Here is a 27,601-nt window from a genome sequence, read left to right on the forward strand (position 1 = left end):
TCTAACTTAAGGAGGTACGCACCCGAAAGTATTGTAATGTCATTTTTGTAATATGTAATATCTACTGTGAAAAAAGAATTACATACTAAAAGGGAACGGGGGGTGAAACATACCTTGTCAGTTAAACTTGACCTTTATGCACTTAGAAGGAAGTCTGAAATGTTTTTTTTTTTTAAACTACAGTATAACTACTGTTTCAAAAAAAAAATTAGTATAAGCATGAACATTTCATTTTATGTAGGGTAATATGTAATACGAGGGGTAATCAAAAAGCTCGTGGACTGATGCTATAAAATTAATAGCATGTAGTCTGTGCATACAAAATTTATAAGAAACATAAACCAACAAAAGTTTACGCTTGTCACGCCCACCGTGAGCCCTGTGTATTGATCAGATATATAGAGTACTCCGTGGTCACAATTTATATAAAAGCACCGTCCTTTCAATTGTCAGACAAAATTCGACCCAAGGCTAGGTTGTGTTAAACATACAAAAATCAATATTATGACCGTAGAATTTACAAAAAGAGTTGTTTAAATCCTTGTAACATAAATTACTTGTCTGTAGCTTCGGTCTCAAAATTGAGTGTATTCAGTGCACGCTCATGCGTATCGATTCAGTTGATGTTGGAATATTACTATACAAATAAGGGAAGTTGATGATGGAAAAGTTGAAGTCATTCCTTTTGTCATACAGTTTACTTATTAGTTGACCATTATCGTCTATAGCACGTAAAACTTCTAAATATGAAACATATATGACAGATTCGGTAGTGTCCACTATAAATCGAGAATGGAAATTACTAATGTTAATTGATAAAACTTCGTTGATAAACAAAGGCTATTAAATAACAGGATTTTTTTTCTTTTCTTGTAACAGTTTCTGAATAAATTCTGCTTTGATCATAGAAATTTAAAGACAGGTTGGTTAACAGAAGGACACAATTCGTGCCCGCCAGAATTCCTACAGATAGTTGGAAGATCTGGTCTCGAAGACTACATGACTGTATATTTTCATTTTCTATGAGGAACTGCATTTTCTACTTCATTTAATACTCTCTCAAAGTTTTTAGTTTATTTGGTATATGAATTCAAACATTCATAAAGATTTTCAGGAAGGTTGTAGAAATTTGATATTGAATTTCTTAATTGAATTTTATAATAGTATTGTTGTCCTACCATTCCTTCAACTTCATTTTGTGATACCAAACACCTCCTTCAATTGCCTTTGTACATTATGCTCAACTTTACTCAAGCGTTCTCTCCAAGCTGAGAACTTTTTCCTATTAAACACCATTTCTTATCGGCTATACCAAAAGTTTATATCTGTATTAGCATTAATCATAAATATATTAACGTATAGTTGAATAAGAGGAAGAGAAGCAATGCAAAAGGATTTTTAAAAAATACTGCTAAATTAAGTACGTTTACAATACGTAGAGGGATTATTCATTTATTTATTCATTTGTTTATTTTTTTCCCATGCAGGTTCAACTGGATGATAAAGAAACAGACGTAAGGTAATTTATAAAGGGAGATGATTGTGGGTAATGACGTGGATAACATATTAGTGTAAAGAATTACTGCACTTAACAACCCTAAAATGTGACCTTATTAAAAAACAACATTTTTTGATAAGTAACGATGAAAGTTTTGACAAAGTTTATATCACATACATGTCATACCTGTCATGAAAACGAAATAAATATTAATTTTATTACTTTTCAGCTATAACTAGAGTTAACTATGAGATTGCTATGTGTCACATTATTGTGTGTATCAATACATCCTGAGGTGTGTATCCATGATAATTAAAATTGATTTCAAAACAATAACGTACTTTTCAAAAGTTTGTGGTTTTACTTTCTAGTTTACTTGATCAAGGGGAGTTTAAATTCTTATACTACCTAACTATAGCTAAAGAACATGTGATTTTGCATCAATATATTAAGATACTTGATTCATTTGTTTTTACTAAAAGATCATGCACAGGGCAGGGAATGAATCCTCTGAGATCTTTGAGATAGGTAAGAAAAATGATCTGGACATATATACGTGAAAAAAGAGGTATCTTTACGTGAGTATTTGACAGGGAATTTTAATCTTTAAGTAAATTTATTCTTTGAAAATTGTCAATTTCTTCAATTTGTGTGTGAATGTTTTCCCAAAACCCACCTTACAAAAATGATTACAATCAAATAACATGCAAGGTACTACTTACGAGATTCAGTCTTAAGAACACACAGTCAGATTCAGAAGTAGTTATATTTTATAACTTAAACAACATTTATCCATCATTTCCATGTCTTTTTGTGTAGCCGATGAAGAAATAATGCTTAGGAAAAAGTTCTCACCTTGGAGAAAACGCTCGAGCATAGCTGAGCAAAAATGTACAAAGACAAGTGAGGGAGGTGTTCGGTATCACAAACTGACGTTGAAGGAATTCTTCTCTACGATCGAAGAAGCAGTGGCTTGCATGTGAGCAATGAATTATTCCCTTTTATGAAAGCAAACCTTCTTTATTCCATTAAGATTACAATTTCTTGGTATTACCTGCAAGTTCTGTGTTTTAAACTTCATTTTTCATTTTTATTGATGCTGGCAAAATGTTTTGTCGAGAAATCAGAGTGGTTATTAATCAACTTAATCTTAATTTTGTGAAGTAAACATGTTTTTAACAGCAGGTATTCAACGTTTGAGAGGGACATTGTTTGCAAAAGATGGCCACCCAATAACACCCTCAACGCTATAATGCTAGTGATGATGCAAACTTCATATGGAATTGAAAATTCTTGTTCCGATGTTGATACGTATGAATCTGCCAAGTGGATTATATCTACTGATTCCCTGAACAGCTTAAGTGACACTGGAATATTGTTTGAAAATGTTCTTTTGGATGCGGATATAACCATAATACTTGAAAAGTATCACACAGATAGTTTTACTAGTTTCTTTACAAACAGTGGATGTCTACACGTTTACTTATATTTGGAGACTTCCCGATTAAGTTTGTACAAAAACACAACAATAGAATCTGTCTGCGAAATTGAAGATTATGTCTATGTCCTATTGAATGATAGAAATTGCTCTGCAAATATTCAATTCGAGTCAAAATGTTCAATGTCGTGCTTAACATTGCTTTCTTTGACACTTGGGAAATACATTGAGGAAGAGGGATATTATTTGAAAACATTGTACGGGTAAGCATATTAGAATTTAAATATATACATGTATATATGTAACCATGAGGCAAGTAAGGAAAATATGTTAAAGTCTCTAAGCATATGACGATTATTTGTTCGTTTTTTTTTGTTTTTTTTTTTGTAAATTTAGATAAATATCTATATTTGTAGCTTGCATGTTGATTATGTAGCTGTTTCCATACATCTCCAATGATCATTTATTTCATCATGTTTGCTTTCGTAGATTTTGGGTCATACCTCTTGAGAAAAATTGCTCAAATATCACATTGATGTCAACGGATCTCTTCGATATAGGCAAGCTTTTACTATTATTCATAAATGATGAATTTGCCCGAAATGTTAACCTTTGCAGTGTTTGTCTAGTTCATTGCACAAGGGTCAAGCTAGCCAAATAATCCAATAGATAATTTACCTTAATTCACTTATTGGTTTTAACTATTGTATGGATTATTTTGTGTTTCAGTTTGGTTTAGCGACAATTCTTCCAGTTTTCTCTGGTTTGAGTTTCTCTTGAATTCAATGTCTTGTGAATATGCTATACGAACCATTCTAACTTTGGATGCCTGCGTTAACAATACCGAATTGACCTTTTCATCACATATATTGTTCCCAGAGAGAACGTATTTTGCAACTGTTTATTCCTGTGGAATGTTAAAAACAGAAGGGAATGAGTCCTATATGTACTTGTGTCCAGTTTTCCTATTAATGAACGATAGTTCTGAAACCATCAGCCAATACTGTGTTTCTGAAAATAAATTCTTTTATCGATCTAGGATGACGATCGCATGTCCAGCGACCATCAGCTTCGGTGAAATTATTTTTCTCCATAATTGTTCAAGTAATATTACAATGACGTCAAATATCAAATATAATTCATCCATATCCAAAGGAGCATCAAAGGATTGTTCATTTTGGTACAATATTCACCATAAATACATGATTATATCAGATTATTTAAACAGAGATGAAGGGCTTCAATTAGTTTACCAAATACTAAAGACTCCCTCATGCAACTCTATGATTAGCGTAGAGGTATTACATATGGATTGTATTAAAAGTATCAGAGGTAAGTATTAAGTTAATTTACATGGAAAATGCGGATGAGAATTATGATTTCATGAATTTTCAATTTCATCGAAATGAGTAGCCAAGAGTGTTTAAAGAGTCAACTCCGTCTCTGATATACGTTTAACTAATGTATATTTGTACAATTGTAGATGATGAAAGATGCATTGATTTTTTTGTCCTTGTAGTCAGTAATTATTCGTCATTCGAAGACATTATTTTCTGTGGAAAGCTTTCAATCAATAATACATTGGATTTTACAGTAACCTTGATGATTCAAAATGTTCATATAAATGAAAGTTGGCATATCCATTCGGAAAAACGTAGTGATACAGACTGGACTGGATTTTCTGATTTTTTAAGTGGATTAAGTGAAAATGGCAAATGTTTTAAAACTACTTCAAAAGTAAATTACTTTGATAAGTTGACGACCTTCCAAAACACTTGTATAATTAAAAACAAATTAAACAGTTATTTCAATGTCTTTCAAGAGAATGAAAGTTTGCGTCAATCTTGCAAGTTTAATAAGTTCGTGAATAAAGCAAACAACCTAGCATTCAAACCAGGAGAACATTTCTGTGTTGATATTACAACAAGTGCTCATCTAAGTTTTCAAAAATTTAATGTTACATCAAAATACAGAGTGCAGCACTCGAAGAGACCTCCTAAGACGTTTGGAAACTCCAGCCAGAGAAAAGATAAAGTGTACAGATTTAGGCTTCAAAAAATGAAGAATTTGTAGGTTTGATTTTTCTAAATAGATTTAAGAGATAAAAAAAAGTCAAACTGTTTAATTCTTTTTCCTTTTATTTTAGTAATTTTGATTCGAAGAAGTCATCGGAATTTTTACAATACAAAAACGATAAATTACGTTATTTTAAATTATAACCTTTAATGTACTTTGTGTAATGATTTTTGTTAATTTTTTACATAGCGAATATCTAATCTGTAAATGGAGGAATTTCAACATCTTAACTATATCAGGTAAGATTCTTATCTTTATTTTATTCATTTAAGCTTTTGTTATTATCGAATAGCAATAACATGTAACAAAAAATGTCATATGTTTAACAGTAAGCGTATTTACTTTTTTCAGTTATCTTGGATGACATTAACCTGGCAGCGGATGTCTCTAATAGTTCATTGTTATACAGATATAACAAAAGGTGTATGGAACGTTCTACCTCGAAGTTTTATAAAACTGATAAACAATCTGATTTACAACACACTTTGTTTGTACCAAAAAAGTATTCTGGCATAGCGATTGGGAAAAGATTGCCAAGGAAACAGAATATAAAGGAACGGGATTTCTTGTTTTCAGTATTCTTTTCAAAGAATAGCACAACATTTGCCAGCTATGATAAAATGGTATTTGAAAACAGAACAAGAACGAGAAATTGCACTACTATTCGTCCGAATTTTAACTACAGTGGCGTTTCCTTGAAAGAGAATGCGTCTTTATCCTCAAATAGTACAAGTAGTATATTCATGTTCGATGGAAAATCAGAGGATTACTTCATACACATTTTGATGAATGTTCTTTTCATTTTATTACTGAAGTGTAAATATAAACGTCTAACATTTACATCTTCATTGGATGATGCAAAAGTAGATCATCATCTTCAGTCTTTTTGCCAGTCAACAAAGTCCTCATCACAGTGTGTAACAGGAACATTGGAAGAATTTGATAATATAAGTGAGTATTGAAAGCTTTTTATAAATGAAAAAAATCTTATAAATCATTTTTGAGCTTGAATACTGTTCGTTATCCCCATATATTTCATTTTAGATATGTGTCATATTAATGATTTGCTCATTAGGCAGATAAATTTATTATGTTTGGTAAATTTTTCATGGATTCATGCTTAATTCAGTCCTAGGATGCAAAATGTTGCAGAAACAAATGAAGGCATTTCTGCGAAACCCTTGCATTTGTTTACTTGTGATAGATTTTTTTTTTTTTTTTTGGGGGGGGGGGGGCATTTTCAGTAGTTTTCACACTCCTTAAAATATATATTAACTGGTAAAAACGTCATGTCTCACTTGTAAATTAATGTTCGTATCCGTGTAAAATCAATATATGTATCCTCTATTTCTTTTTCTTTATTTTCATTAAACCTATGTGAAATTTACTTGTACTTGTTCTTGTCCATTTGTATTTTTTTTTAACCGCTGACTAAATATGTACCACGTGGAAAGTCTTTATCCAATCAAACAACTTATTTTTACGCTTTTTTTGACATTTAACAAAATCATTTATATTTGTACATTTTAAGCAGGTATTGGATACCTTGATCACACAGTCCATGTGAAGATTTTAGTAGAAGTTGTATTTGAGGCAATGTAAGTATGAACTTTATTCAAAATAATATGTATACATGTATACTAAGAAAGGCTGGTTTTTCTGTTATGTCGCATATATATTTTATCCAGCCAAAATTTTGGGAACAATAGTTTTTCTCCTGTCTGTCTATTTGTCTGCGTACGCTAAATTTGATAGTAAACGACATTATTTATCATACTTAGTGTTTGTATTCTGAGTTTATGAGGTAAGAAAAACATATTAAAGTGCATTCAACCATACCTTCTTTATTGTGATAAAAAAGGTGTATTTGTAAAATTGTAAATATTACAAAACTAACAGACAATTGATATTTGCGCTGATGGCAAACGAGAAGCGAGGGTACATTAACGTTCCAAAGCGACGCCTAATGTGACACCTGTGGTAACATTTGGGGATATTTTGGTTACCCAACATTACGTTTAGGAGCATTTATTTTGTTTAACAAACACACTCAACATTTAGATTTTTTATGTAGTGAAAAACATATTTAACTAGTAAACTTATTGTTCCGTGAACAATTAGAGGCCTTTCCACCTTTTTAAGTGTTTCCGTGTTATTTGTTTTGAAAAAAGAAGAAAAATGCAAAAAAAAAAAAAAACAAAAAAAAAAACAAACAAAAAAAAAACCAGCAGGGTTCGAACTCAAATCCCTTAGGTTATAAGTCAGGTACGCTAACCACTAGGCTACGTATTCCGAAGGTGTATGTAGTAACCTAATTGTTTAAGAATAAAATAAAAAGTTTTTTTAAGATCAGTAAGAAAGAAGTGCCCTAAAAGGAAATTGTTCCTGAACTTGCAGGCAGTGTATAAAATAAGAAGGGACGGGCTGTGTGAGAAAACGTCAGCACTGTCGCCTAATGAAAATGTATTAGTGGACTGTACCCCGATTCATTTATATCGTGAGCAAGCTGAATTTTTTGTTAGTAGGGCTATTCAGCTTCGTTGATAGCTTAGAAGATCGGGTTCGGATTTGGGTTAAATTAAATATACGTAGCAAAAATTAAACTCCCAACATGCATTTTTAGAAGGGAAACACGATAATGAAAGCGAGATTTTCTGGAAACTGTTTAATTCTAAATAAAAATCAAATAAATTCCACATGTAAAAGAAAGAGAGATTGCTTGGTTTTTAGATATCATATCAGGAGAATCGAATGCTATTAACGACATCTGCAGAAATGGCCGATAAAAGGTTTAGACCATTTCTTTGATCATCTGCACTTAAATTTCAAACACAACAGAATTTGTAGTGTTCGCCGTTAAACATCATGACTTCTATATACTTAAAAGACTCATCGTAAAACTCTCAAGACAGTTTTTCTGACGTAAATACTACATTTGTACAAAAATTTTTGTCAATCTTGGGTCTGGTTTGAATTTTAGAAAAATATTCCACGTTCTTGTTGATGTAATTTTTTAGAAAAAAATAGGGGGGGGGGGGTAAATTTTTATTTTATGCCTCTTTTAAACTAAGAATTGTAACTACTTCCATATCCTTAAGCCTGATTGTGACCTTTTGGTCAGGGTAAAGGTCAAGGTCATTAAAAAACCCAAATCTTTATCTTCAATATTTTAACCTGATTGTGGAGCTGGATGCATGTCCTTACTTTTATATTTGTCCAAGGTCAAAGTTCAAGGTCATTTTGGTTAATTGTTATATTTTTTCATATATATTAGGAATTTCTTGTGGTTTTAAGTGACCTTGACTTTGACCTTGACCTACATTTTAAGGTCAAAGGTCAAACATGCCAATGCAGTTGGTCCCATGTCTCTATTTTACACCGTTTGAAAGAAAAGTTAATTAAATGTAAGCAGTCTAAACTTTCAGGGGCAGTAACTCATAGAAGGGGCCGAAGAATGCTTTCGCAATGAATAGATTGAAGAGTGTACTAAATTAGACGAAGACATTAATGAAAGTTTGGAATCTCTAGGGTTTATGGTTTTGGAGGAGTAGCGATACATGTAACAAGGTTTTATTGTGAAAGGGGTAATAACTCCTTGAGGGTCAGCTGCAAAAATCTTTGAGGAAGTACATTCTTATAGACTATAAATCTTTTCAATGGTTTTGAAACAAAAAATCATCCGGCGGAAAAATAATAAAAATAACTAGTAGATTAATTGTTATCAAACAATTAGAGGTTTTACCATCTTCTTCAAATTTCATTTATTTTCATTATTAACTCTGTAGTTTTAATTTTATAAAAAAGAAACCAGAAATGGCGTTAATGTTTGCAAAAATGTAACTTAAAAATTAAAATTACCTTGACCTTTGACCTTGACAAAATTTTCAAAGTCAGGTCAATGATCAATGATCACCTTGCAGTTGGTCCCATGTTTCTACAACTTTTCGTTTAAAAGTTTTAGGCTTTAACGGTAAGCGCAAAGATATTAAAGGGCAATAACTTAGGTAGGGTTCATAGGATCCTTTCACACTGAATAGACTGATGTTTTGACTCGAGAAACCAGAGACATAAGTGAAGGTTTAGTGTCTCTACAGTTTGAGAGGAGTAGCGAAAACAATGTATATAGTGAAAGGGGCAATAACTTTTAAAGGGGTCAATCTTTGGGGACAAAAATGAAATTTTTAAAATAGTTTTAATGATATATTGAAGGTGCTAAGATATATTATATATATTGAAAGACAATTGAGAAGAGATATAACAAGAGCTAAATTTCCCATATTTTGAAAGAATTTGAACTCTGACCCTGACCTATATTTTAAGGTCAAACGCTGAAGAAACTAATGCATTTGGTCCCATTTCTCTACAACTTATTGTTCAGAAAATTTTTCATTAACTTACTGGGGCAATAACTCATTATAGGGGTTGACGAATCCTTTCACAATGAATAGATTGAATAGTCTCCTTTATTAGTTGAAACCATTGGTGAAGGTTTCCTACCTCTACGGTTATTAGCGATAACAAGGGGCAAGCACTCTGAATGGGGTCATAGTTCATAGTCAATGCGTCAAATCTCGTCATCATTTTTAATGACCTTTACAATGACTAAAAAATCTTTTCGATAAATCTCGAAACAAAAAATCAGCCGAAAGAAAATAATAATAAACAGAACAATTTCAATAGATCTTTCCACAGAAAGGTGGAAAGACCTTATAAATGAATTTTCGTTGAAAATTTTTTGCTCAAATTCAGAGAATATTTTACTGTTTTAGATGCCTTAATAATTTAGATGTCAATAATGTATTCTTATTTCAGAATCCTTGGCTATTTTTGGAGATTGCATTTCATTACCTGTTTTAGCAATACATTGAAAAGGAGTAGAGTTGGATTAAAATTGTTAAGTAAACATAATTTCAAAATTCAAATAATGTCTTTAACAATGCATATACATATACAGTATAACTCTCCGACAAACGCAAAAAGCGAATTACCTGTCCAAAAATCAAACCTATCAAACATCATCCAAGATTGTAGAGAAGCATATGACGACGTTTGCAAAGAAAGAAATACCTGTCATTCTGACGATAATATCTCGGATGATAGTTTATTTTCAACCTTTTATCCTTCGTTATCGTTATCTGAGACAGAAGAAGGCAATGAAGGAGATTGCAGTTTGAAATTGGAAACTGCTTACTGCGTCGATGCACAGACTATGAAATATGTTAAAGATTTAAGTAGAAAAATTTCAGACAATGTAAACATGAGTAAAAATAATATTTTGTATGATTATGATAATTGTAAGATACCGAAGAATAATACTGAATTTTCCTCCGTAATGTCTTCTGAGAACTGTGACACTGAACACACCTTTGTTAAACATAAACAAAATCTAACAAATGAAGATCGAGAAGACAATGAAACATCATTAAAAACCATTGGGAGTGATTCTTCTGTTGATGAATATTCGGATTCCTCCTTGTCCGGAAACATTAATGATTTAAATGATCTCAATATTTCCCCAAGAGATGGGTCAAAAATTGAAGCAAGTGTCAACAATAAGGCATTATCATTTGGTAAACCTTGCAGCAAAGAAATGAAAAGAACCATAGATTGTGTGCTAAATTCTACTGAAATGAGTAACACCAAAAAAGTCTGTGAAATTGGCCATATGTATAAATCTGAGTGTCCATATTTTGACTTTGGGGATTGTGGCAGTTCGTTGGATACATTGTCTTTTTATGATTCAAATAAAATGGAAAGCAAAGGAAATGATTCGGTCGTGTTATCCAGTTTACGGTCACTTCCAACATCAAGCGGATTCGAAAATATTGAATGTTATCACTGTTGTAGTGATATCAAACAAAACAATTATGAACAACTTAATACCCCAGTTGAAGAAACGTTTGCTTTTTCTACTGCAATTAATATTGTAACAAGTTCTTCAAAGTACAAAGAATTGCACTGGAGTCCTAACACCACAAGCAGCAATCGTACCTATATTGCGCAGGGTGTTCGAAAATTCTTGAAAAAATATAGAAGTAGACAAAGAAGAAGACTGTTAAGGAGAATAACACAATGTACATCAAGAGTGGAAAATATTAAAACAGATAAAATTATTTGTAACCCATTATTTACAAAGGATACGTATTCAAATACCACGGATCAGAGAGAGGCCAGTCAGCCCGAGCCCGAAATCGCTCCAGTCCGTTACCCCCAAAACCATACAGCTGGAATTCAGACTGATGTATACCAGTTATTGGATTATGAGAGTAGTTTAGGTACACTGTCGTCGATTTTTAACGATATTTCAATACAGAGCTTAAATGAAAATGACGGATATCAATATGAGTGGATTCGATTAGCATCTTTTACGAATTTTTCATCTGAAACTGTACATGCTACAAGACTGGCCAGAAGTGGGTGGTACAGCACGGGAAATGGGGATCAAACGACATGTTTTAGCTGTCACAGAGTTCATGAAAACTGGACCCGTAGTGATGATCCAAATGGAAATACGCTTCATGATCCAGATTGCAGGTCTCTCTCTCTCTCTCTCTCTCTCTCTCTCTCTCTCTCTCTCTCCTCACATACATTTGAATATCATGCTACACTTTACAGATAGTAAAAGACGATTTATTTTTAAAAAACTGTTCTCCATTTTTGATCAGTTTCATGCTACGAATATCAAACAACAGGCCAATACCACGGGAGTCTACAGTTCACCGAGATCTCAGCAGTGAATCGTTGGTCACCCAAAACAGCGTATATTTCAAAATTTGAATTTCATAGTTTCAAAACAAAATTATTTCATTTTAAGACGGCTTTCTTCTACTGAAAGCAATTTATTCCATTTGATAATTTTTTTTTTCAGTGTAGAAGTTTACAAAATCTTATTATTTCAAAAAAGGTTGAAAAATAAAACATCATGTAAATGTTAACTTTCGATCTCTTCAACGAATAAACGAAGTGCAAATCATTTGTCAAAGATTTTGAAAATGGAGGATTAATTTGATGAATCTATATTTTCTAGACTCAGGAATATACTCAAAGAACAAATCAACAGATAAATTCAGGAAATTCGGGAAACACCACAATTTTACCGTCAAATTTATCGTCGCAAATTTCTTTGCCGTTTGAAAATGGACTTAACGGGAATAGTTCAGAAAGACCCTCCTTCATACAGAGACCTGTAGCAGAAGCAACGTCATCAGAAAGAACGAGAGAAACACAACTGGAAGCCTTAATGAGAGACCCCATGGGGATCAATTTTGACCGCCCTAAGTACCCGTCCTACGCCATTCTAGCTGTCAGGATTAGCTCCTTCACTGATTGGCCGGCAGCTATGACACAAACTCCACGTGATATGGCTTTGGCCGGTTTCTTCTTCGCTGGATACGGGGACTACACACGCTGTTTTTTCTGTGGTGGAGGCTTGAGGAATTGGGAGGCAGGAGATGACCCATGGGTAAGCTTATTTGAATTGAAAAATGCCCATACGCGCATCCAATTTGCAGAAGAAAATGATAAACGATCACATTACAAACAATGACCTTTTTAAATGATGAAGATAAGTTTAAATACTTTCAACAGAAATACTTCCCCGACCTTGATCTCATCTTTCTTAAATTAATGTTTAGCTCAGTTTTGAAGAGACCATTCAAGATATTTTTATCAAACTTCATATGCTGAAACATACTGATGATAGCTTTTCGAATGCATAAAGATTTCATGACCTTGATCTTTCTCTTGACCTTGATCTCACGTTTCTTAAAGAGCTAAGTTCACTTTATGCATAAAATGGCCCTGTAGATAAACCAATTTATCTACTAACACACTATGTCCCTTTCTCAACATCAATATAAAGCAGAGGCTTGGCGCTTTCAGTTTGTATATAAAAGTTTCCTCTAAATAGTCCAGGTACTCGAAAACAGGTTGTGTGAAATTGCAATGTTCTTGAATTTTGCAGAAAACAGGTGAATTTGAGAACCTTCAACAAAGAATTAAAATATGAACACACCCCTCGATCCAAAAATGAAAATATAATTTATAATCTTAATAAGCAGTTCTTTCGTAATATATTTGCAAATTTTGGATCGGAGGTTGTGCTGTATACGAAATATTGAAAAATAGCATCATATTTTGGCCATTTTGAAGAAATATTCGGGATATATGAATAATGACGCAATTCATGACGTCAAAATGCATTGACTATCAAGGAAATTACGTTATTTTTAGTAGAAATTCAGTCACCAAGTGTTCAAGTGATATTTATTGCCTTGTCGACTAAAACTATGCAGTTTTAATTTTTCAGAAATTTACAGGGCCAAAAAAGGTCCTAAGTGGCCCTTGCCCTTTGTGATTAGCTCATTTTAGAAACAATTCAAGATATTTTCATCAAACTTCATATGCTCATACATTCTGATGTTAGCTTTTCAACTGCATAAAATTTTTTTGAGCTTGGCCTCTCTTCTTCAGTTAGTATTTAGCTCAGTTTTAAGGAAACCATTCACGATATTTTTATCAAACTTCACATGCTGATACGTATTAGTAGGATCTGTTCATCTGCATCAAAAACAGTTTACCTTGATTTTTCCTGTGACCTTGACCTCATCTTTCTTAAATTTGTATTTTGCTTAGTTTTAAAGAAACCATTTAAGATATTTTTATGTAAGCTTTTGCACTTATACATAACTTGTTAAGAATTTATCATCTGAATCCATTTTTTTTAAGATTTCAATTTTAAAGAAAATATCCAAGATGTTCTCAGCAAACTTCACACACTAATTCAAATTTACATGTTCCATTTCTAATATATTCTGGGCGGGGCATTCATGTCCTATTTCGTGTTTTCAACAAATTTTGTCCAAATCTGGAGAACTTTTGCACATGTGTCTGAATATAATCAACTGATTTTCATACATTTTAACCATTTTGTTTAGGAAACAAAATTTGACCCATTGAACTTACCATTCAACCTTTTCGAACAACAAGTCTAATAACAATTGAACAAGCTTGCAGGATACCTGATATGTAGAAACAATTAATGAATTGATATAAGTTTTTCAATCTTAAAAAAGTAACTTAAATCTTGTGTCCTTCTGAAAATATTATATGGACATGAAAGTGTACATGTTCCTTTTTTAAAACAAATCAAATTATCAGGAACTTCATGTTTTCAAAATTGAAGACTTAGAAGTTGTGCTAAGAAAATTGTGCAAATATGCAGATTTTGGAACTGGTGAGTGAAGGAATGTCTGAGTTTTTAAATTACCCAATCGTTGATTTTTCATATAATATTACATGTGTATCTTTTCAGGTTGAGCATGCTCGATGGTTTAGTAAATGTGCATTTGTGAGACAAAATAGAGGACAGCAGTTTATTGACCTAGTTCTAAGAAGAGCGGCTGAGATAGTATGCACAATATTACTTATTTAATACACATAAAACAAAATTATATTTTGGAACAAACGTATTGAAATTTAACTTTTAAATGATTTTTTTTTATGTTTGATTGTGGAACAAAGTTCTATGGTACTTTTGAAAGATATGTCCTTTTTGTCCTGAATATCGAAAATACCTAATAGGATATTCAAAAATTTGGTTTAAAGTCTTTTAAAAGCGTGCAACTATTTTCGACGCAGAAAGATTTATTTTTGAAGAAGAAACTTTAAGAATCATTCAATACCTTTAGTTTACTGTTAATTAAGACATCTACACATCAGCATGGAATGTTCATTTAGATATTTCTCTGCATTATCTTTTGTGCCAAATAAAGTGTAGATTATATATATATATATATATATATATATATATATATATATATATATATATATATATATATATATATATATATATATATATATATATAATGTTTTTTTTTAAAAATGACTTAACTTTACATTATTTTTGTCAATTAAGGAACAACAGCAAACGGAAAACCAATGTGAAGGTAGATGAAAGTATATATTTTTAACTGCATTATTTCCCTCTCATTCAAATCAAATTTAAAAAATCAATCTATAGAATATAAACATATTTATCTAATTGCATGCAAAAAAAATTCATTAAAATAAACATTTTGGTTTAAAAAATATTTTGAAATTCGTTATTTTACTGAAGACTTGATTCAACTCATTTTTTAATTTATAATATTTTTGCAATCTGTTTAGAGATTCATGCATACGATAAACAGAGTAATACTGTGCAATCATCATTGTTCGTGAGAATTTTGTTGAATTCGTCAGTTGAATATTCTGTATAAATGATTTACTTACGGAAGTACGTCCCCACAAACGACTAAAATTTTGACTGCTCAAGAACATCCCTCACGAATTAAAATGACTCCACAGCATACTATTTTTTTTACTTTTTATACTTATTTAACTTTTCTGTGCTTTTTGAAAGAGGCAACCGAAAACAAAAAAGCAAAGGAAGCGAAGATAATGAACTCAGCTGCTGTACGCAGTATTAAAGACATGGGATACGGTGAAGACAAAATAAAAGAAGCAATAGACACGATTAAAAGCCGTCTTCCAAAAGGTATAAATGTTTGTGAAAGAAATTAAAACGTTTTGGCTTCTCACTGTCCAATACCTTAAAGCATAAATTGTAATATTACATGTTTAATACGTTCTCATAATATATACAATGTAATCATAAATTTAGTATATATAACCTTTACAATATCAGCGTTTACTATTCACAATTATATGGTTATTAGCTGTCATGTAAATAGCAGGAAATAAGATTCATTTTTCCTCTTACAATTTATGACTGACACTAAGATATCATAAGAAATGTTGAACTTTTCATAATTGTTTCAAAATTATTAAATTATATCGTTCTCAAGTGTTTTATTATGTCAGATATCATTTTGAGGTCCACTTAGCAACTGTGAAATCCTTTATAATATACAGTATCCATAGCGTAGACATTTTGACAATCTTTGCAACATTATTTTTTAAACAGGAAAACATAAAGTGTCTGCACATGAAATTCTTGAAGTTTTGTTTGAACTGGCAGATACGAGCAGCATAAGGGTAACACAACATTCTGAACCAACTGTACAACATACAGAACCTACTGTAAGGAGTCAGAGCTTTGAACACCAGTCTTCAACAAATCTCATGGCCAATACCAGTGGTAACATGGCTATCCATTTAAGTTCTTATTTCAATTTTCTGAACTGTTTAAATGTAGTTCATTTTATTTTATTTCATGGGTCATACTCAATCATGAACTTATGAAGTTACGAATACTGATATCTTAACTATGTTTTTCAAACACATGACTTTTTTCCAATAAGAACCTTTCCAAAAATGTGTCCCCACAATTGTGACTGTCTTGAATTTAAAGTAATGTGAGCTGCAACTTTGGTGTCTGAAATTTTTGTCGCAACATTGTAATTATCTATTTCAATGACAGAAAAAAGAACGTTTATAGATTTTTGTTGTTTATATAGATGGAAGAACTAATTTTAAGCTTTAATTGAAGCATTGTCAAGGTATTGTCATCCTGTACAATATTGATTTCTTATGTAATACTATACATTGCGTTGTACAGAAATCTTTCTTCTTGAACAATCTAGTACTTTATTGTAGTCTAATTGATCATAAAGGTTTTAAGTTACACACAGATTTATCATAACAACACATTTTACAGCCAAAAAAAAAATTCTCAAAAATGCAGCTCATAATGCTTTAAAATCTATAATCCGGATTTTCAAAAATTATTCTAATACACCGTGTTCATGCTTTCGAAACTCCTATTTTTACATTTGTATAAAAGATAAATCAAATCCTACTATTGCGTTTGGTTAATGTACATTTGTGTATATGTAAATATTTATTTCATAAAGAAATTCTCTTAAGATGAATTATGAAGGTAACAGTAATCAATCTCAGGAGTCAATTGAAAAAACATACAAATTTGGAGCAGACCAAACACGGCTATAGACAGATACACTGATGATACAGGAATTTCAATAACCTCCTTTAAAGTCAGTATTTAGTTAATTCTGTGGTCGTTATAATGACCTTGTTAAGCTCAACGAGGGTTCGGCCGGTAGACAGGGGATGCTTTTCCCCTACTAGGCACCTGATTCCACCTCTTGGATTTCTGGGGTCCGTGTTTTATGCCCTGTTCACGGATTTGTATTGTTTGTACTTTTTTTCTTTTTAATCACTGTTTATCTTCACCATTTCACTTTTTCAACTAAAGACACTAAAGATTCGTTATATCATTGTTTTACTGTGCATGTATGTCTGTAAAGTTAATTTTTAAATTCAATCTGAACTTTCTTTACAGCAGAAGAAGGTGCAACATCCGCTGTTAACAACTTAACACTGAATGGTAATTCGTATTTTAAGAAGTAATTACAAATTATTCGCGGATCATCTCCTTGCTTAATTAGTAATAATTCAAAGAATGGGGCCTCATATTTTAATGATATTTGAATAAAAGAATTAAATAATTAAAAAGTAATGCCACATTTTTTTTATTTCATTAATTGTTTCTACATATCTAATGGTTTGTCAGAAGCGCTGCTGTTTTAAATAGAATTTGCAATTTATTAGCTTCATTTTCAAGGAATGGGACTCCAGCTGAAAAATGTGTGGCCTTTTCTAAGTATCTTATTTATTCATTACGTAACGTTCGGAATTTCGGGAAGACAGCAACATTTTTCAAGTTAAGGAACTTTTCCTTCCTCCACATTTAAAATGGTCAAGATATATTGTATGCCCCTAAACTGCAAAAAGACGATTTTACGAGGTACCTCAGCGTTAATCATGGCATCACTGTACACATAACAATGGCAGAATAAATTCTATAAATCTTCAATAATTATTAAGTAATGGCATTAAACAAAGGTTGCTGCACATTAGTATTATTATGTATTAAACATCCGTAGATATTTTTTTTTACTGAAAAAAAAAACAAACAAACAAAAAAAAAATTGATCTGCCATTCACTTCAATGAAATTGCGCCAAATTCTAACATGATGACGTTATGTCGACAATCATATTGTCTGCTGTGATCAGTTTCTTGTTTACACAAAATGAATGCAGTACAGTGGAACGTTTTGATGTAGTTTGATACCCTCATACAGTTGCAAAATAAAATTACTTTTTGTTCTCATATTATGAGGTGTTGTTTTTGCGTTATGTCACAGTTAACTTTCCTCTACAAGCTACATAAGGCCATGTCTGCTTTATGTACATAATGTAGACTTTACATCAGTGCTGCGTGGAAATTGAAAATGGAAAGACAGTTTTATGCTTTAGTCCATTTTTTTCAGACTGTAATGCACTTATTCCTTTTCATCAAGAAAAATCTTTATATTTTGTTAGATCTGGAATCATTGCAGCGTGAGAACACAAGTCTTAAGGACCAGATTATCTGTAAGATATGTATGGAGAAGAACGTGTCCATAGCTTTCCTGCCGTGCGGTCACTTAGCCTGCTGTGCGGACTGTGCGCCTGCCATGAGGAAGTGTCCCATCTGTAGGGAGTTTGTCAGGGGCACTGTCAAAACCTATCTTGTGTGAATATTCCAAATAGATACAAGACATTAAAAATGCATCCTAAATTTTGTTTTAAGGAAGAGCCATACTCCTGTTATTTTCTGTGGGAAATTTTCCAACTTTGATCTTTATTTAACTAACTCACATAAAACATATTTATGGGAGAGGGAAAAAGCCATTGCCAACGTATTCTCTTTTTTATAGCATAGCCTTTTAGGTCAAGGATGCAGTCCAAACATGCTGTGGCAAAATGTGTTTCAGATAAATTAATACTGTGAAATCACTAATTTTCGTTATTTTCGAGGTATAAAGAGAACCATGAATTTATTTCGACCTCAATATGTAAAAGTTCATATTTATATAACTACCCAGCAATTGCTTGTGCACGAAATCAAATCCCTAAAAACCCATATTTTTCCTTAAACCTCTAAAATTTGACTCCATGAAAATTACGCGATTTTACAATATTACGCTGTATAGAAAAGAACGAAAAGAAAGACACATATAATGAATGAATGACATTAACACTCCATTCATATGTCGACTCGATAAATCCCAGTGAACTTGTAATAAAATATACCACACAGTCTGACAAATCTGCTTCATATGAGGATATTTTAATAGAAAAAGATGTTAATGGTAAACAAACAACAAAACCTAATGAAAAACGTGATGACTTCAACTTTAATTTCGATCTTCAACCTCCCTTACTTATGTAGCAATACACCCTTAGCACCTGGATATGGGGTTTATACCTGAGAGATTATTTGATGCACAAGACCATGTTCTACGTATGAACAATTTCTAAAACGGGGCAACTTATCGACAAACAAGTTGATGAAACAAGGATATCAACAGTCCCTTTGAAGTAACCAATTCCCAAGTTCTTTGGTCGATACAATGCAATAATGTCTGCATAAATAAAATCAGACTGACGTTTCCCATACTTATTGTTGGGTCATTATTTAAACACTGAATTGTCAATTGATCTTCCTGTTTGCCAGATCATGACAAGGAGCACACAGCGGATGTGACCGGCCGACAGGGGATGCAACTCCTCCATTGCACCTGATTCCTCCTCCGATAATTTTAGAGGCATGTGTTTGCTCTGCTTCAAATTTGTACATGTATTGTTTGAATAGACTTTTGAATTTGCTTGTTCGTTATCTTCATATTTCACTTAAATTGTACATTAATATGCACACTTTTTTTTTCAAAATCACAATTATACAGACGTTCAACACCAATAATGCAGTAAAGCTTAAATGTAGAACGTTAATTTATTTCAAGAATATGTCAATTTTTATGCGCCTGAATTTTTAATGTGAAATATCTGAGTGAATCTCCAAGAAAAATTCAAATCAGGAAAATATGTATGAGAGTTGTTCGAAAAGTTCGCGGACCGTATTTAAGTCTTTGCCATATAATATTCAAGAAATCTACATTCAGCACATAATCATGTGTAAATATATTTATTATGATTTGTGTGAAGTTTATTTTCAAATTTTTAATTAATATCATTTATAATCAAGGACCACTTTAAGTCGTCAAAAATATAAGCTAACGAGTTTCTCGACAGTACTCTCTCTATACCTTTACACGTAGATGACGCCATAGCAATCTGTCATAAAAAGATCCCAACCACTTCGCATTGAGCTTAAATATGCTTCTGTGGTATGGGGATGCTGTCAAAATGGTGATAACGATAAGCTAGAAAAAATTGTAACTTTATGTTCCAAGAATTGTAACAGGTTAAATAACCTATTCACTTTACTTTGAAACGGAATGGGAACTAATTTGTTGTGGAAGACAAGCTGCTAGATTATAGACAATGTTTAAGATGCTTTATTATGTTTAATATCTTAGTTCCAGATTATCCAATTGACATTCTTCCAGATATGTAGTGCATTATATCTAACTATTTTAGAGGGAAATTTGAAAAATAGGATTCCAAAATGTAGATTCAGACTTAGAGGTCAATATGTGTTCCTACTATAGTTAGCAACAACTTAGAATAAAAAATTTACAATCAATGTGAAATTTAAATCTAAAATTAGCATAAAAATTGGGCTGTAACATTATTCTGACTCTTGTTCCTTTCTGAGAGTTAAGCTCAAATACAATGTCAGTTGAAAAAAATGCAAAATTCCATCTGGTTCATTTAAACAATCAGATGCTTTCTTTGTTAACGCAGAATTAACGGTTTGTACAAATAAAAAAAACATAACCCATGAAAGCAGGCAATGTTATATTTTTCTGCCATGTTTGCAATTATGCATTAATAAAGAAAGGCATTTTATGTCCGTATAAGAAACCGTAAAAAATATGATCACTGTATTACTGATCGTAAACCATTTATGTCTCGTTGATTTATTAATTGATTATATGTTGTTTTACGTCCCATTCGAGAATTTTTCACTCATATAGAGACGTCACCATATACCGGTGAAGGGCTTCAAATGTTGACCTTTACTCGGCACTCAGGGCCATTGAGCAGTGAGGGATCTTTATCGTACCAACGCCTACCGTGACACGGGGCCTCGGTTTTTAAGGTCTCATCCTAAGGACCCGCAACTTTCACTTCAAAGTGCCGCGCGCATGGCGAAGGAACAGTTGCTACCCGTTTTTTATCGACTTAGGTCAGTCGCGGCCGAGATTCGAACTCGCGACCTCCCGATCACGAAGCGAGTGCTCTACCGACTGAGCTGCCGTGAACTGTATATGTCTCGTTGATGAAATGGTCGATTTCAATACAGCATGTCTTGAAAAAAAAAGTTTTAACTTTGGTTTAGCGGAGTTAATGGTTTGATGACAGGGAGTGGCTTTCATTAGAAAATATTTAGAAGATGTCATTGATCTTTGTTAGAGGGAACATTTACACTATATATACCTGTACATCAATCAAGATTATGCATGAATGAGTATATTTTGTTAGTTTTCCGAAGGTCATCTTGGGAAGTTTAAAAACTTTTTGATTATTATCCGCTTCATGTTATTGTAACAGAAGAAGATTCGAAACGTACACTTGACTCACGAATTTCACATGACCTTGTTGTGCATTACGAATAAGAATTAAAGGTCATAAGGACAACTTCAAGGTAGTTTTCAGTGAAATATATGTAGTCATTTTCCGGCTATGTCTTTGTTAAAGTAAAAAAAATTTAAACTTAGAATAAAAAAAAAATAAATTTGATACGGATACCACTGGTTCCATAGAAAATGGCCGTGTTAGAAGACATTAAAAAAGGGACTTAAAATTTACATCATATTAGGCAAGATTTCATAATACATACAATTCGGATTAAAGAGGTTTCACTGTATGTACATACATCTATAAATTTACTTATTGATTAGCTGTGCATAAAAATATCTCAATACCTATCATGCACGAAGTATCTTTTTTAAAAGTGCGGGGAGGGAGGGGGCGAAAAAAGTTATATATTTACTTTTAAAAATTGATTAGCAAACAAGGCAATCCAAACTCGAAATTCCTATTTTGTGGGGAGGAGGAATGTAGATTTCAACCTTTTTGACCCCCCCCTCAAAAAAAAATTAATACATTAACATTGCAGGAACTGTTTATAGTTACTACGGAAAGGAGAAGCAACATGCTTTTCGATGAACATTTTCACACTAAATTAACCGTGAACGAAAAAAGACGGGAAGGGGGAGGGGATTTTGATTAAATGTGTCAAGAGCTCTCAAGCAAAACTCAAATTGCACAGAAATATGTATATACATCTATACGTATGAATTAATAATTGTTGCAAAGAAACTCCGGAACTCCTGCACCAGAGTTTATGACTACTCCTCTATCATTTAAAAGTATTCTTTATTCAAAAGTATTCTTTCATTTTCTATAAACAGCCATGAAATAGCAAAAAAGAGAGTAAGGTGGTGGTCAAGGTGGGCGGATCTAAGTTACAGACAATTCTTAATGAAGTTGACATCAAGTAATCATTTATGTATTGGATAAAATGTCTTTGATAAATAATTCAATCAAAACTTGATTTAAATGGTGTAGAAGAAATGAGTTGTGGTTACCAATTTAAAAACAAAATTATGCAAATCCTTTTCGTTTTATACGATCTGAGTGTTAACGGAATTTTCTAGAACGTCAAATGAAATCGACCCCAATGTTAAAACGAAAAAAAAAACAACCAAAAAAAAAAACAAAAAAACAAAAAAAAAAAAAAACGAGGTGCTTTAATATAACAGCATAAATAAATGATGATGTGAATAGGCATGGAAATAATGGTAAAGCAATTGATAACACTATGAGTCTTATTTATCCATCGAAAGACTCTGATTTGGTTAAATGTCTTAATTAAGTAGTTATTTGTGCTTATTCGACACTAAGAGGATAAGGGCAACGAACCCGAAGTCATGTAGAAATAAACTTACTAAAGAAAAAATGTCAATTATGGAATATAATATTATTCAAATGCCCAAGGTAGTCAGGCCAACAAGTTAAGTTTTCCTTCTTTAAGCTGTGTTGGTTGTTTGGGGTATAAGACCGAGCAAGCTGGTACTTCTGAAATACAAATTGCCAGACTGTTCAATAGGCATCATCCCTTGGTACCCTATGCTGCCAGGCCAGCAATATATACATTCTCCACTTCTCCATATATAAAGTTAGAGCCACAAACTGATCTGCTTTGTTATATTTTCATTATGACCGTAATTACTTACTGTAACTACTACATGTACTTCTTAACCTAGTCTGTTCATTAAAGTGTACAGAAGTTTGGTTTTCCTTCATACTGCATGTGATGTTTATATTTCATTGTATGAACCGTACCAGTAATATATATTGCTAGTTGAGAACACTTGCAAATGAGGATCAGGTCAATACTGCACCAAATGCAGCTATTGTTAAAATCATGATCATATTGTTTTTAATTGAACATGCTCTTTGAGGGCCCTTGATTGGTGAATAAACATATATAGTAAAAGTGGTGCGTTCTAAGTTTTCACATTTTATTACATACTTGAATCAATACATTTCAGGTTTGTTTTCTTTTTGTATTAGGCCCATAGGAGGCAATTACAGTGGTTGGGGGAGGTGGGGGGGCACAGCCAAACATTTTCAGTATTACCAAAAACTCAAAAATTACTTGACAAACAAAAAAAAAAGGGGGGGGGGAATCAGACATTATTGAGGGAGCACAAGCAAAATTATTGCCCCTACCAGTTCCTATGGCTCTGTGTATTAAATAATAGGCATATCCATAAGGGTTGAAAAGCTAATTTTTTTACTTTAAATTGTACTGAAAAGTTCGATAAAATGAGCATTTTCGCTTCTTTTATCTTTGATGGAAAAGGAAATGGAGCACCCGAAGTATAGTATGTTATAACAGTATAACAGGATGAGGTACCAAAATATATACTAATATGAAAAGAGAAAATGTCAATTATTGAAATTGATATTTTTCAAGGTAAAATAAAAACCAATTAAGAAAAGAAGGGGGTATTTATTATCTACTCCTAGATCTGCTCCCAAACATACTGTGGGATTTTGTACAAAGTATTTCTTCCTGCTTTAATTCTTTTATTAACTGTCAGTAGAAAGTATAAGATACATATATATAATACGAAATGATCAGTCAAAAGTGGCAAAAATTCAATTCTCTGCGATTGCGCGGGATTTCATCTAGTGATTATCTATGGCTTTTCATTGTCTACAGACTCATGTGCCAGCTGAAGGACCTGGACCATTATTAGCAAAAAAAAAATAAAATAAAATAAAATAAAATAAAAAATAAAAAAAATAAAAAAAATAAAAAGACTTAAATAATAAATATCGAAAAGCATGTGTTTTAGATGATTTATATTTTTTCAAAAGACTTATGATAGAGAAATATGTCAGCTAAATAAATACATTCATACATGTATCCAAAAAGGTGGAGTCCAGGGTTATTAATAACGCCCTGTCCTCACAATTTAGCACTTAACTGGCTTAGTAATTGTAGACAAACCAAAATTCAATACCATTTCAATACACGTACTATGAATAATTCATGTATGTTTGAACCCCGTCCCGGTAGCCTAGTGGTAGGACGTTCATTTCGTGATTGGGATTTTCGTTTGCTAATCAATATACGATTTTCGTTCACGGCCTCGCGTCAAACATAAGACGTAACATATAGGTAGTGACTGTTCCTTCGCAAAGCGCCCTGCACCAGAAGTGAAAGTCATGGGTCTTTCGGATATGACCTTAACAACTGAGGTCAAGTGTCACAAGTAAAAGTCTAAATATGAAGCTGTTCACCGGCAATATATGAAGGAAACATTCTCGAACTCGACTTTTAACAACTATGTTTTAAATCCATGTTTGTATATCATAGTTATCTTTTGACATTTTACTTCCATTCTATACTCATGATGTATCATCAACATATCATCTGTTTTGTGATTATAATAAAAAGTGTTGACACTAATAATTAAGAAAAAACTTTGAAATAACTGAAAACATATTTTCATTTCGTAATTGTCGATATTTGTTGGTTATTTCCCCCAACTAACACATAAGAAGCGCGCACTGCTCCTTAACGTTCTAGCTTACTTCCAGTTTCTTCAATATCATAAACAGGAAGTTGTTGAAACGAGTATTTAAGCTGAAATGCCGTCTCGTTGTTGTGTGCCGGGTATGCTCAACTTGCGGGGGACTCAGCTTTCCTAGGGATGAAGCATTGAAAAAGCTGTGCCATTAAGGGGAATAAGGACCTTGAGCTGAAAAAAAATACTTGTCATTCAAATTTTTTTTATATTTTGTATATTTCTAATTAAGTATGTTCCACATATCTTAAAGCAGTTATATCATTAGGTTTCTTACCTTATTTTAGAGATATTGATTGACAAATAATATGCCCTACAGTATCTAAATGGAATTTATATTCTCCATGTTTCAGGACTCATTACTCTGTCCATAATTAGTTTTTTAAGCATAGATTAAAAATATGTAAGTGGACATGTATCTTTTAAAATATTTCAGAGTATGAATAGGGTTTAAAATTCGAAAAAGCAAGTTTCTTCTATTACACTGCATCTGGATAAGGAAAATTACGTACTTCTTAAGACAACTTAAACAACAACAAAAAATAATAATAATGAAATTTTCAAAAAAAATTATCATTAAATATTTTTAAATTTACGTGTGAAATGCAAGTCCATCAAATTATTAATTAACTGTAAGAATTTCGAATAATGAAGCTGACTTCAATATTGCACAGGACATCGTTAAAGAGGACATAAGCATGACAAAAACGTGTCATGTTTACATTTCTCAAGTACGGGAAAAACAACTATATTGTCACACGTAAGCTAAGCGACCCAGCAAAATTTATCACATTGATGGGACCAGCCAGTACGAACAGGCATGGGACAATGAATTTTTTCATTGAAGAAAACCATGGGACAAACATTTTTTTAGTATTAAGTACCCATGGGACAAAAACTTTTTTAAATGGGTTACACTACTTAACTCAAGAGACACATTTATTATATTTAAACATATTCCATCTTTTCAAAAAAAAAAAAATTGTTCATAAAATTCATGATATCTTTTAAAGTCAAACAAAGGATACAAATTTGCAACATAAATCTTCAAATAATGCTGCTAATAAGAGTTATGAACAAACAAATTATTTCAAAAAATCATTCAAAATATACCCCTAACAAATTCTAGAGTAACATCTAAAACAACCAGAATCAATCATGTATTTTATACACGAATGGTCTCTCAAGTTTCATCCATTCAGAAAACTTTCATCGAATGATTTTAGGCATTTATGTCTGCTGTTCAATCCAATTCATTTATAATGAGTAAAACATATTTTAAACTAAACTTGAATTCATGTTTCAGATAATTGTAATCTGAAAGACTCCTTCAGTTCATATATAAAATTATCATATACTTAGTAGTAAATACACCGATTCTGCATTGTGCGATACGGGTGACGTCACAATACCCCATATCAAGGATCGTTCCGAAAATCCATATCACGTATCGGACCGGCGGGCAAAATCCATATCAAACCGGGAGTAACGTTTTTTTAAAGTTTAAAAGTTAATTAACTTGATTTTATTTAAATACACATGTAAAATAATTCTCTACTAACATCTGTGTACTTAATTTGTTTTCAGACCTAAAATGCTTTATTAGATTTTAAAGAAAAAGGTCATAAACATGCACGAAACATTCTTCAATGATTTTATGTGAACTCACATACTAAGTATTTTAAATATATGATAAATAAAATACTACAAACTGAAATCCATATCATATGTCATATCAGCCTTGGGCCCCACTCGGGCTGATATGACATATGATATGGATTTTAGTATATAATATTCTCTATGTAATTGTTCAAATTGTGCTTTTTGAGTTTCTATGGTTGCAATAGTCTCATGAACCTCAAGATAAAACCATGGGACAGTAACATTTTTGTAAGTCTAAAGGCATAGGACAGATTTTTTTTTTCAATATGAAAGCCACAGAACATGTATTTTTTTTTTTTTATGAAAAATTTGTTTTGTACCGGTCCCATCATTGTGACAAATTTTGGCTGGTCACTAAATAAGCGAAATAAGATAAACCTACGTACGATTTCCGTCATCAGCCATGCAAAAATAATTTTTGTATTCCTCCTTTCTCAAAATATTTCATATACTGATTAAGACCTGTTTTAACATAATAATACCGCCCCTTGTATTCACAAAGTATGATCTTGCTGTACTAACAGATCGTTTATGACGCCACCGACTTGTTGGACGCGCAGTTTAGGGAAACAGAGAAGCGGATCAATCTTTTTCATAATTTGTTCATGTTTGCAAGAATGATAAAAATCTTTATTTTTTTTTTTACAAAATAAGATGGTCATTAAAGTAAAAACATTGTCAAAAATTTATATAGAACTGATGCTTTACACGTTTTGCACTTACATAAACGGAGACTATGAAGTAGTTAAACAGAGTCATGTGGCCATGTGTCCTTCATCCCCTTAAAAGAAATAGTAATTTAAATAAGCGTAAGTTATGGTCCCTACATCCACGGAGCGTAGTGTGTC

General features: G+C 32.2%; 2 protein-coding genes across 3 annotated transcripts; both read left to right on the forward strand.

Annotated features, from left to right (window-relative positions):
• Nucleotides 1–1,725: 1,725 nt before the first annotated feature.
• On the forward strand, nucleotides 1,726–4,969 carry LOC133180671 (uncharacterized). The gene is made up of 8 exons (XM_061315138.1): nucleotides 1,726–1,793; nucleotides 1,981–2,026; nucleotides 2,318–2,477; nucleotides 2,681–3,199; nucleotides 3,426–3,496; nucleotides 3,666–4,268; nucleotides 4,420–4,863; nucleotides 4,959–4,969. Exons 1-8 carry the CDS (start codon nucleotides 1,746–1,748, stop codon nucleotides 4,967–4,969), a joined length of 1,902 nt encoding a protein of 633 aa, XP_061171122.1. The 5' UTR covers nucleotides 1,726–1,745.
• LOC133180743 (uncharacterized) lies at nucleotides 4,862–19,688 on the forward strand. Of its 2 annotated transcripts, none has more exons than XM_061315214.1 (13): nucleotides 4,862–5,005; nucleotides 5,202–5,251; nucleotides 5,364–5,963; nucleotides 6,547–6,610; nucleotides 9,825–11,546; nucleotides 11,678–11,771; nucleotides 12,040–12,474; nucleotides 14,326–14,421; nucleotides 14,929–14,959; nucleotides 15,415–15,549; nucleotides 15,979–16,152; nucleotides 17,317–17,361; nucleotides 18,361–19,688. In XM_061315214.1, the coding sequence occupies exons 1-13, from the start codon at nucleotides 4,995–4,997 to the stop codon at nucleotides 18,555–18,557; spliced, it is 3,654 nt and encodes a 1,217-aa protein (XP_061171198.1). In that variant the 5' UTR covers nucleotides 4,862–4,994; the 3' UTR covers nucleotides 18,558–19,688. The 2 variants fall into 2 exon arrangements, with proteins under 2 accessions (XP_061171198.1, XP_061171199.1); XM_061315215.1 differs by having other exon boundaries at nucleotides 17,320–17,361.
• Nucleotides 19,689–27,601: the final 7,913 nt, after the last annotated feature.

The sequence above is a fragment of the Saccostrea echinata genome, unplaced genomic scaffold (genome assembly GCF_033153115.1).
Source record: "Saccostrea echinata isolate AGI-Se365-2 ecotype Australia unplaced genomic scaffold, CSIRO_AGI_Sech_v1 ptg000007l, whole genome shotgun sequence".
NCBI classification, from domain to species: Eukaryota; Metazoa; Mollusca; class Bivalvia; order Ostreida; family Ostreidae; genus Saccostrea; species Saccostrea echinata.

Coding starts and splice junctions, on each gene's coding strand:
- LOC133180743 (XM_061315214.1), top strand. Junction 11,772..12,039: donor CGTTGGTCACCCAAAACAGC/GTATATTTCAAA, acceptor TATATTTTCTAG/ACTCAGGAATATACTCAAAG. Junction 17,362..18,360: donor TAACAACTTAACACTGAATG/GTAATTCGTATT, acceptor ATATTTTGTTAG/ATCTGGAATCATTGCAGCGT.
- LOC133180671 (XM_061315138.1), top strand. CDS start 1,746: ATGAGATTGCTATGTGTCACATTATTGTGTGTATCAATACATCCTGAG. Junction 3,497..3,665: donor AACGGATCTCTTCGATATAG/GCAAGCTTTTAC, acceptor TTTGTGTTTCAG/TTTGGTTTAGCGACAATTCT. Junction 4,269..4,419: donor TTGTATTAAAAGTATCAGAG/GTAAGTATTAAG, acceptor GTACAATTGTAG/ATGATGAAAGATGCATTGAT.